At 47.0% G+C, this 12,383-nt stretch overlaps 1 protein-coding gene across 2 annotated transcripts; it reads right to left on the reverse strand.

The window, feature by feature from the left end:
- Positions 1–1,260: 1,260 nt before the first annotated feature.
- Positions 1,261–4,096, reverse strand: LOC123066263 (carbonyl reductase [NADPH] 1). Of its 2 annotated transcripts, none has more exons than XM_044489379.1 (4): positions 3,668–4,096; positions 3,075–3,269; positions 2,586–2,985; positions 1,261–2,162 (listed from the first exon to the last, which is right to left on the reverse strand). In XM_044489379.1, the coding sequence occupies exons 1-3, from the start codon at positions 4,037–4,039 to the stop codon at positions 2,587–2,589; spliced, it is 966 nt and encodes a 321-aa protein (XP_044345314.1). In that variant the 5' UTR covers positions 4,040–4,096; the 3' UTR covers positions 1,261–2,162; position 2,586. The 2 variants fall into 2 exon arrangements, with proteins under 2 accessions (XP_044345314.1, XP_044345313.1); XM_044489378.1 differs by having other exon boundaries at positions 1,261–2,240.
- Positions 4,097–12,383: the final 8,287 nt, after the last annotated feature.

Raw genomic sequence — 12,383 nt, forward strand, 5'->3', positions numbered from 1 at the left:
GCTTTTTTTTTTTTTTTGCTACCACCGGCAAGTTGAGGTGTTACCATGGGCAAGGCAAGGTGCTGGTATGACGGTGGCGAGGTGGAGGTGCTGCAGCAAGATGTCATGGCGCAGTTTTTGGATGTTGTTTTGTCAGAAACCATGCCTCTTTTGAGCTGGAACTATATCATTGCTGGAATCGTGTAAAAAATTTGCTGGAAGCATACCAATGTTTTCATTGTGAACATCTTGTTTTGCTGGAACCGTTCCAATGTTTTGCTGGAACCATGTTTTTTTTCCGCTGGAATCATGCTTTTGCTGGAAACTGCACAACTAGACAGGGGCGAGATGTCAGCGAGGGGTGTGACGGGCAGCGAGCTGCAGGGAGCGCGTGAGATGGATGCGGCGAGCGACGGAAGGTGGATTCGGCATGCCGCCCAGGGGATAGCAGCAGCGGCGGCGAGTGGGAGGAGCACGCACGGCAGGGTAGGAGGATGAGAAGAGGAGCGAAGTGAAGGAAGAGGAAGACGACGAACTGAGAGGATAAGAATCGAACGGCTAGGGCGCGACCGGCCGAAACTTTGGCCGGCGCGCCGGCGCCTATTACTGGCCATATTACTGGCCATATGCTAAGCTTGAAGGCTTGCGGTTGGGGTCCACCAACGGAAGATGGCGTGACATAAGATGACTTAGAGTCCTATTATCTTTAGACAAGTCTTGCAGTCGTTTTGTTTAGTCTGCAGCCGTGTGCGAGTAGAGATAGGATTTTTCTTTCCTTTCATTGCTTATCAAGTTTTTGTTAGATGGTTCGGTTGATATAAAAGCCAGGGCACATCCTTGTAAAATTCAGGTTATATTTTCTACAGGTTAGACAACATGTGCATTGAATATTAAGCGGCCCTCTTTGGGTGTCTTTTCTATTTATTTTGTGTGAATTTTCTGCATGAAAGTTGCACTTGGCTTGAGGTCCGGCGTCTCGACGGGTTGCCTGCTGGTTACGTCTACTTTGGCGGAAGAGATTGTCTGTTGGTCGTCGTCATCCCTGCTTCAGGTTACGCGTACCGCTCGTGTAATTGAGAGTATTTTTTATCGGTGGATCTAAAAAGTTATTGCATTGTAAAAAATCGGGCCAAACCATCGGCATGTCTGAGTTCGTGCCTGCATCACACATCTTTGTTGCAGCAAAGTTGTGATGTCGAACGTGAGCACGGTAAGAAAAGATGCAACAGTGTGCATGCCAGTGCGGCTCGTACATCTACCTATTAATTGGAAACATCAAAATCAGCAAATCACACGATCCAACCATTGCATACAAACACGAACATAACAAAGTATGTACCACACATATGCAGGTGGCGGCAAAATCAGAACAATATACTGCAAGACATGTAGTCTCCGGTCCATGAATGGCGGCCTAGCCATGACTATAGCTCCAGAATTCCCAAGGTAGGCCGACCGGTTCGTTCCCAAACATATCGATCTTCTGCATGCGTGGGTGAGGCAGCGTTGCATCGCTCTCATCCATTGGGTCATAAGGATTCCACCTCTACTTGGAAGATAATGAGAGAATCTGACAGTGGAGTTGCTTGAGATCCAGCCTAATCATATATTCGGTGCAGCAGTCCAGCATGCCATGCCTGCTTACTGCCGTTGTGGACTAGTGGTGGTGGGCCTGGTGAACATTTCCCTGTTTCCAGCAACTTCACGAAATTGATGTACACACGACATGGTATGGCCGATGTGCAGCCGACGCAGACTCTACACCATGAGATTGACGTGAATCTAATTAACAAACGGTCTGATGGGCAACGTCGTCTGAGTATCGTCTGAAAGCATCTGGTACTGCATCATTTATTGACAAAATTAGAGAGCATGGCCTTCCATCAGTGTGAAGACTCAATGCTCTTTGACCGACTGGAGTCCATGGATTTCGAGTCGCTCGACTAGTTGCGACTAGTCGACGACTAGTCTATGAGTCGCAAAAATATGGTCAACTCAGCTTAGTATCGACTCGCGACTCTGAGTCATGACTAGTCACAACGCAGGCTCGACTTCTTCCGAGTCGCTGCCCCAGAGCAACTCGCATGAGTCGCGACTCGAAAACCATGCTGGAGTCTGCCAATCATGTGGATTGCTCTTCATGAACATGCCACTCCCACTCGCATATCCACCATTCCGATCACCTACATAGTTTAAAACTTTAATTAAATACATATGGTTAAATGTACCACTCCCACTCGCATATCCACCATTCCGATCACCTACATAGTTTAAAACTTTAATTAAATGCATATGGTTAAATGTATGTTAAGTATCAGAACAGTAATTCTGAAAGACATAATAACAGAGGAAATATTAATACATCTCGGTTCTACTATTCTTCAGCCGACGTGCAAAATAAAAAGCAAATCACAAGCCATTAGGCAAAATACGGATGAAAGTAAACACATCAATTCTATGTCAATAAGTGCAAGTGAACACAAAGCAATTTGAACATACGAACCCTGGGTCATGGCTTTTCTCTACTTATAGCTGGGGGCAAAACTATGGAAAATTTCTACTTTTAGCTGCCTAGCTGGAGGAAAAGTATGGACAAGACTAGTCACCTCAGAAGCTTATCTCGCGTCTCTCAGCATAGAACTTTCCAATTGTTGCTTGTTCCTGGGGTAACAGAGCAAGCCACACTCCAGTATCAGCACCTTCTTCGGCTGAAATGTTCCCTTCCCAATCAGTCATGGCAGTCTTTACCCAGCCAGGACAGAAACAGTTAATGTAAATCTTTTGGCCTTCAGACCTGTCAGATAACCTCCTTGCCATGAGTCTTGTATACACATTAACAGCAAACTTTGAGACCGAATAGTCCGTGTACATCTGAGGCCACTCAATGGAGGACCAACTATTTTGCTTCACTTGTTCAAGGAATTTAGTGACCATCCCATCAATCAATTCCTCAGATAAGCAATCATCAGTTAATAGTTGCTCTCTTAGGATCGCATCGCCGATTTTCTGATAGGTTAAAAAAAGAGAAAAGACAAGTCAAGGACAATTCAGAATGGGTCACTTGGGAAAAAGAAGAGGTTAATGATGAGACTTACATTGCGTCTGCCATTGGCCCTGCCAAGCCTTGAGCTCACATTCACTATCCGGCCACCATACGGAGAAGGTTTCAGTAATGGTAGCATGGCTTCAATCATCCGCCTTGTACCAAAATAATTTGTCTCAATTACTTGCTCTGCAAATTCAACAGAGTTATCTGCTCCTCTGTTGAAGTTTACACCTGCATTGTTAATCTGTAGCTGGGTTACCCGAGATATCCAGACAAAAATCTGCCAGTATCAGCACCTAACCAGTCATTGCATATCGGTTTCTCCTTGCTTTGTGCAGAACCTATGTATCATATTCTCACATGTACGAAACTGAATATCATTTTTAGACTGCCCATGTCCAAGCTATTTTCTACTAAATATTCAGACTTCTATGCATGGTAGTAGGAATTTTTCGAACATAAATATTCAGAACTTAATGCAGCTTAGGCAATTAGGCACCACTACTCTCAGGCGCTCCATCACTCAATTGGATAGGGACGAAATAAAATTGAAACCACAGCCGTGTATGAAATTTTCGAAACCAAATTGAAGCGTTCCGTAGTACTGTATAGAGTAAGAGCATGGCAGTTGTGGAGGCTCACAAGGACATGGATGCCGCCGTGGGTCCGCGCCGTCCAGGCGGCGAAGGCCTCGACCGACGCGGCGTCCGCCACGTCGAGCTGCCGCCACTCCGCGCTCGTGCCCTCCTCGCGGAGGATCCCCTCCGCGGCGTCCCTGCCCCGCGCGGCGTCGCGCGAGGCGAGGACGACGTGGAGGCCGTGGCGCGCGAGCTGGCGGGAGATCTCGTAGCCGATGCCGCGGCTGGCCCCCGTCACCACCGCCACGGCGCGCGCCGGCGCGAGGCCGTCCCACCACCGCTGGTGGGGCTCGTAGGGTACGGCGCGGAGGAGCGTGACTTCCCGCCGCCGCTCCTCCCGGCGCTCCCTTGCCGCCGCCTTGCCCTTCTTCCCCATCTCTCGCTCCCTCTGCTGTACTGTGTTCGCCGGAATCGAACTTTTTTTTTTGAGAACTCGGAACCATAGCCCCAAGAACATTAAGCCCAACATAAAGAGAAAATAAGAGTCCATGGGCTTGTTTACGGTGGGCCGTTAGCCTGGTCCGCTCAAATGTTTTTTTTAATGCTCAACTCGAATTTATGTAAAGAAAAAGATGGTCGCTCAAAAAAAAATCGGAAAGGATCAAATTTATTATCAAGTCATTGGAAGTAGAAAACATCATAATAAAAATTATATCAAGATTTAGAGACCACCGGACAACCTCTGTTGCTGCTATAGAATGAGGCGCAGGTGCGCCATTATCACTGCTTCCCTACCGGAGCCGGCTTGACCTTGTCGATGACAGCACCGGCAATCTGTGTGCACGTGCCCCTAAGGACCGGCGTCTTGGAGCCACATTCGTCGCCATTGAACCATTGCATAGATCTGAAGTAGCTGATACCAAATTCATAGACTCGCCAATGAGGTCTAAAAGGAAAAGTTTGCTCTAGCCGCCTAAGATTAGGGGAAAAGGAGAGAAAGTTGGTCGCCGAAATACTAATCTATACTACTATTAAACAATCCAACATTTTCTTTTCTAAAGCCACCCCGTTATGTGTACCTGGGCTAATTTGTGCCACCGGATTATCCCATCTAATGAGATATAATGGCCTAAATACATCTGACTGGATGCCCCGATTGCATGTAGAAATTAGTGTTGGCTGACCATTCTCCGCCGGATCACACCTATCCCATCTCTATTCTCTCTCATCTCCTCTAATCACGGGAGGGGCCACGCCACAAATTCTTTTTTTTCGCGAATACGCTAAGGATGCGTATCTTTTCGTTGATAGAAGGAGAGTGATTGCAGCATGGGATTAGGACGACACACTATGCCATGTACACAAAAGGGAGGCATGGAGGTGGACGTCGAGAAAACAGACGGGGTTGCTCATCCCCAAGAAAAACCCTAGCCTAGCGCTCTGGGATGATGTTGGTGATCACGGCGGCGCCGGCCTGGGCCCAAAGGCGCGCTTCGTCCTTGATGGTGGAGCACAAGTGGGAGACAGAGGACCCGTCCCCGTCGAAGGTGCATCTATTTCTATGCTTCCAGATCCACCAAACGATGAGGATGATGAGGGAGGATAGGCCTTTACGCATGGCAGCGGGCGCGAGAGCACAAGAAGAGGCCCACCAAGCAAGGAAGTCGGTGTCTCCGGTCGGCAGATCGGTGGGGGAGCGAGCCCAAGCAAGAACATTGTACCACACCTGGCGGGAGAAGGAGCAGCCAGCCAGCAGGTGTTGCATCGTTTCATCTTCCTGGTCACAGAGGGCACAGGCGGGCTCGTGGGGCAGGCCATGTCTCGCGAGACGCTCGGTTGTCCAGCACCTATCTTGGAGGGCAAGCCACATGAAGAACTTGACGCGAGGCGGTGCCCATGATTTCCACGTGAGCTTCCAATGTGGTTCCTCGCAGGCACCAAGGAAGAGGGTCTGGTAGGAAGAGCTGGCGGAGTAGGTGCTTGAAGAGGTCCAGCGCCAACGGGAGACAAAACCGCCGCTCCTCTAATCACGGGAGACAAAACTGCCGCTCTGAATACCGTCTCCTCCCTCGGGAGGCAACCGCGCCGCCGCCGTCGCCGATGCATGGCCTAGTTCCTCCATCTTGACCGTCGTTGCAGACGTGAAAACAGATCCACCGCCGCCCCAACCCCTCATTCTGTTCCCTTCTTCCGTGCATCTGACATTCAGTGCTATTGTGGAGGACATTGATTGGCGGCGGTTCGACTGATGCATGTCCACGACGAGAATGGCGCCGCAACGGGTACAAGCGGCGTGAGCAGAGGCAAGGCTGGGGAGTGCCACGTGCGTAAGTAATGTCGAGCGCGGCCGATGACGCCAAGATGAGATTCTTCAAATCGTTTTTTCATCTCTCTCTTTACCAATCCTTCTTGCTTTCCCTCTTGTCTCTCTCAATGCCACTGAATGCAAATTTTGACATGTGCTCTGGTTTGAACCGAGCTTGATATTTTTCGTTAAGATTCAGTGATGGTAGTGTTGGGTTGGGTTGAGGTGCGTCACTGCGTTGGGGTGCGGGGCGAAGTTGGCGGAGGTTGGAGGTCGGGCCCGACTTAGGGGCGGTTGTTTTGGTGTTGTGTTCGTCTGGGTTTTGCGATGGAGAGATGGATCCGCCTGAATTTTCTTTTCCTCTTGTCGCCTTCAAGAAGAAGAGGAGATGTCAAGCGGAATTAGAATAGGGATGGAGGATGTTGTTGATTTGCTTCGGAACAAAGTGTTTGGTGGTTTGGCTGTTGTTACTGGTATACTCTTGTCTTTGAATTACTGGGGCTCGGATATGGTACTGTCTGATTTATAAGCAACGATGTGCTGTGAGCATATACCCTACGAGGATGGTTGATGCAAGCCCATGCTTCTCACAAGTTCAATTCAAGGTTGGTGTTACTCTATTTTTACTATTGTTTCTTTATCAATATTTCAGTATGGGGGCAGAAAACATTTACCTATTATGCAGTTCTTGGTTGAAAGCTGAATGTATTGTTTAAACTGTTTTCCATAGAAGAAGGAAGTACAGTCACTAGTGCAGAACCGGCCTTTAGTGCCGGTTCGTAACGGCCTTTAGTACGTGCCGATTTGACAACCGACACTAAAGAGTGGGGACTAAAGCCCCCCCCCCCCCTTTAGTACCGGTTTGTCATGAACCGGCGCTAAAGTGACACCACGTGGCACGAGCCAGACCCGTGTGCGCGTAGGACATTACTATCGGTTGGTAACACCAACCGGTACTAAATGTTTGGGCGGGTTTTGCTTTATTTTCCATTCTATTTTTTTGATTGCTGGTATTTCACGATACTACAAATTGTACACGTTATGCATATATATAAATAGATTTTCTCGTACGTAGATATATATATATATATATATATATATATATATATATATATATATATATATATATATATATATATATATATCATCGAATGTCTCACAACCAACACCATTAATTATTCACACATACACATGTATATACATATACAATTTCTCCTACATATGTTGCCTTGGTGCCTCCGAAGCACGATGACAAGTGGTTCATGGGGGTGGTAGCGGGTAATAGTGTTCTCCTTTGGGATTTATGACCTGGTCGAGCAAAAATCCGGCTATTTCCTCTTGAATTGCTAGTATGCGGTCCGATGGTAGGAGCTTATCCCGCACCTCTCTGAACTATTAAGAAGGAGATCAATATGCATGTGTATTAGTTGCGTGACTAGATATCGATAATGGTATAAATAGTGTTCTGACAAACGTACCCAGTCATGTCTATCAGATCTGCTCCTTTCGGACGCCGTCATGCGAATGTTCTCGCAAACGTAGAATGCACACAGATTATTCCCCGGCGCCTGCTTCAGGGCCTTTACGAGAATGGAATTGAATCAGATAATGATTAATCAAGCATGATAATTAATTAATGATATTTAAACAAGAATTAAAGAGATGGTAGCTAGCTAGTACTAATTAATTACTTACCTTTGGTCGATGCCAAAACAACTTTTGAGCCCAGTCGCCTGGAGTCACCTTGATGAACTTTTCCCATGCCCTGCCCGCCAGCAAAGAAAATTAATAAAGGGGTTATTAAATAATTTATATCAGAAAATGACGAACTAATAATAGGCCGAGATATATATAGTTAATAATGATTGAAATTACCTATTGACTATCCCCTTCACGATGGTGAAGTCTTTATCTTCTTTAGTTAGTGAGTCCAGTAATTCAACTTTTCCTTCCTCAACTTTAATGTCTATCAAGACCCAGTGCCAACTGCATGCGCACACGTTTGCATGTCTTAATTAAGCAGGCATGTGCATAAAATTAATCAACTACCGTAAACTGTATACACTTAATTATTAACATCTAGCTAGCTAGTAAGCAAAAACAGAATTTGTAGTACAAGACAGTGTGACTCACGGGAAGTTGTAAGGAAGTAGTATATCTTCATTGCTATTGAGGCTCTTCAAGAACTCTAGCATGCTTTCCTCTACACCTGCTTGATAAAATGAAAGCTTCCATATGTCCTCATTAATGGTATTTGGGTCAATGAACTCAATGCCATAGCGTCCAGATTTTTTCATTTCATACATCTTCATCCTGCATATAATACCACAGAAAAGAATATAGTGATGATAATTACATGTAATGATTGATCAAAATTATCAGTACATAACTATCTTGAGACTTAAATTACAGAAAAAAACCACTTACAGACAATAGCAGCTGCCGATAGACTTGTCGAGTGCGTCTTGATTGTGTAATTGAAATAGTTCTGGATACTCAATGACCAGAGCTTTCTCATGGTAATAATGCTCATGCTTGACATTCACCATGAGGGACTTTCGATTGGAAATCTTGGTAATGTTCATGTACCATTGATGCAATTCATACATTCTCGTTGGGAGGTCCTTGACCTTGTATGGATGGACCAAAGGTTGGCCCCGGACATATTTCCATTTTATTTCAGATTCTCTAAGCGGAGGCATGGGCTCGATTTCGAGGAGTTGTCCAACAGAGATCTTGAGCATTTCAGCCTGCATTATATGCTCCTCCGTTATTACCACATCGCCCTGCTGGGGAACGCTAACGGTTTGCCCACAATAATATTTGGCGCGTGTACTCCTCTCATGTGTTGTTGGCACAACAAGAGGGGGGGATCGCTTGCGCCGCCTGTTCTCCTAGCTGGGGAACGGTTTTCCCGCATATTTTTCCAGCTGCTTGTTGGCTCGAGCTCGAGCTCGCTTCCTTCTGTAGCCGTGCTCGATGTAGCTTCCTGATTTGACGCTCATAGTCTGAGTCAACATGCTTGGGAGCTGGTGCTCTAGCCATACGAATGAAGTGGTCAATCGTTTTCTCAGGCACTTTCTCCTTTGGCGGCGGTGCCAGTTTCGGTCCAAAATGGGCGTCCACTTGGGCCTGCACTATGGCTGCGTTTTGCTCCACGGTCATGTCGTAAGGCCTCTGAGGAAGAGGAGCGAGGCTTGGACCATATTTATATCGCTTGTCTCCACCTGTACTTCCTGTACTACCTCGACTCGTACCGCTACACACCATAGTTGCGGCGTGTCTCTTCTGCGATTGCTGAGACGACGGAGATGGCTGACGTGGCTGACGCTGTGCCGGACTTGAAGCAGGAGGAGTGGCCTGACGCTGTGCCGGACATGAAGGAGGAGGAGTCTGCTCAAGCGTTCGGGGACTTGGAGGAGGTGGCGGACTTCGAGGAGGAGTCGGCTCACGCGTTTGTGGACTTGGAGGAGCGGGAGTCTGCTGACTCGGTGGCGGACTTCGAGGAGGAGTCGGCAGACGATGCGGTGTTGGTGGACTTGGAAAGATGATGCAATCCTTTCTTCATAGGATGATACGATGTACGGCCTCTCCTAGTGTGCGCTCGCCGTCACCTCCAGCAATGTCAAGTGCTAGCATCGAATATGGCTCCACCACTTCATCAACCATGACACGAGCATAGCCCTCTGGAATCGGGATGCAATGGAAGGTTGCTTCAGGGGTAATTGTGAAAGCAACGCCGTCCACCACCTTCATGGATATGTTCTTCATTTTGGAGCGTAGCTCACAGTTAGCATTCTCTATGATGTCATCCACAGGGTGGTATGTATCCAGCAGTGTGTCGCCCGGGGCAGAACCAACGCTGCTTCTCGGCATGGATGGGACGGTGATATCCAATGATGGACGATCATCCGCTTGCTGCTGCCGCTGCTGAGACCCCCTTTCCTAGCTTAGTGAGTCGATCTGCTGCTACTGCTGGAATTTGAGTGCCAAGTCCGCGTGCCTTGCTTCTAGGCCTTGAAGGCGTTCTACGTCCTGCTTCCTCTGCTCCTCCTCGAGCTTCCTATTCTTCTCCTCCTCCATCTTCTTTCTTGCATGGGACCTGTAGTCGTCGTTCCAGTCCGAAAAGCCCTCATAACAGGGAATAACGCACATGCCTCGTGTTCTTCCCGGGTGTTCAGGATTTCCCAGGGCACGCGTAAGCTCGTCGTTCTCTCTGTTGGGCATGAACACCCCCGCTCGAGCTTCTTCTATTGCGTCAAGTATCTTTTGTTCGGCTCCTTTTAGACTTGCCTTCTTCGACACCAGGCCCGTCTTCTGGTCCAACACCCCCCCCCCCCCATGCGCATAGAACCAAGTTCTGCACCTGGGGGGCCAGCTCCTAGTAATCGGAGTGACCCCTGCACCCTCCATATCTTGCTCAGACTTATCCCACTTAGGCATTCCCACCGCGTAGCCATCTGGACCCAGCCTATGGAACTGCGTCTTTTTTGCGGCATTGGCCTTATTTTTTATCGACCGTTCCTTAGATGTTTCTGAATCCTTGAATTTCACGAAATCGTCCCAGTGTTCTCTTTGCTTCTCCCGTGTTCCCTTGAATTCTGGAGTCTTCCTTTCTACAGCGAGGTAGTTGGCCCATACAGTTTTCTTGTGGGTGTTGATGCAATTGCCATCTTCTTAAGAGCAGCGCCCTTCACTTTGTCCACATCTGCTTTAGTGAAATAATCTGGTAGGGTGAAATGTTCCATCAGAGAATCCCAAAGGTCTTGTTTGGCTCTGTCGTCGACCCAAGTAACACCTGGATGTTTGTCCTTCACAAGAACTCCGCACTGATGAGTCCACTTGTTTGCAATGTTCTTAGGCGATCGGGGTTCGCCACTAGGTTTGACGGAGTCGATGTTGTACTTTACACCGTCCTTCAACAATCTCCTCAGGCCTCGCTTTGTCCTGTTGTTTGTAGAAGCAGATTTGCTAGACCCGGAGGGCTGAAAAGAAGGAAGATCGATTCATTCATATATCTTAAAATAAAATAAAACATGTGATGATCACCAGATGCCTGCTTATATAAATATACCTCGCTGGTAGTCTTTGTTATTTGAAGATCAGCATTCTCTGTGTCATCATAAACATTGTTTGTGTCATCATAATCAGAATCATAGTTCATGACTTCATCAGCTCGGTCGTCGAGATCGAATATCTTTTCATCACCCTCTCCGGTATTGTTCAGATATTGGGAGCCGTCATCTGCTTCATTCAGATCATCTAGCCTGCCAGGGCTGCGTATGATGTCGAACAATTCCACTTCTCTGTCTCTGCCGGTATTGTCCGCCATAGCTTTTACTTAACTAATACAGAAGAAATATAGAACAATTTAGTATTCAAATTAATTACAATGCATGGATGCAATCAATAAGAAAAAACTGAATCATATAGTACATAATATATATGTTGGAAATATGCCCTAGAGGCAATAATAAAATGGTTATTATTGTATTTCTTTGTTCATGATAATTGTCTATTATTCATGCTATAATTGTATTGACCGGAAACCGCAATACATGTGTGAATACATAGACCACAACATGTCCCTAGTGAGCCTCTAGTTGACTAGCTCGTTGATCAACAGATGGTCATGGTTTCCTGACCATGCACATTGGATGTCATTGATAACGGGATCACATCATTAGGAGAATGATGTGATGGACAAGACCCAATCCTAAGCATAGCACAAGATCATGTAGTTCGTTTGCGAAAGATTTTCTAGTGTCAAGTATCATTTCCTTAGACCATGAGATTGTGTAACTCCCTGATATCGTAGGAGTGCTTTGGGTGTACCAAACGTCAAAACATAACTGGGTGACTATAAAGGTGCACTACAGGTATCTCCGAAAGTGTTTGTTGGGTTGGCATGAATCGAGACTGGGATTTGTCACTCCGTATGACGGAGAGGTATCTCTGGGCCCACTCGGTAATGCATCATCATAATGAGCTCAATGTAACTAAGTAGTTAGTCGTGGGATCATGCATTATGGAACGAGTAAAGTGACTTGCCGGTAAAGATATTGAATGAGGTATTGGGATACCGACGATCGAATCTCGGGCAAGTAACATACCGATTGACAAAGGGAATTGTATAAGGGATTGATTGAATCCCCGACATCGTGGTTCATGCGATGAGATCATCGTGGAACATGTGGGAGCCAACATGGGTATCCAGATCCCGTTGTTGGTTATTGGCCGGAGAACGTCTCGGTCATGTCTGCATGGTTCCCGGACTCGTAGGGTCTACACACTTAAGGTTCGGTGACGCTGGAGTTGTTATGGGAAATACTATGTGGTTACCGAAGGTTGTTCGGAGTCCCGGATGAGATCCAGGACATGACGAGGAGCTCCGGAATGGTCCGGAGGTGAAGATCGGTATATTGGACGAAGGGTATTGGAGTCCAGAATTGTTTTGGGGGTACCAGGTGATGAC

Source organism: Triticum aestivum, chromosome 3B (assembly GCF_018294505.1).
Source record: "Triticum aestivum cultivar Chinese Spring chromosome 3B, IWGSC CS RefSeq v2.1, whole genome shotgun sequence".
Lineage (NCBI taxonomy): Eukaryota > Viridiplantae > Streptophyta > Magnoliopsida > Poales > Poaceae > Triticum > Triticum aestivum.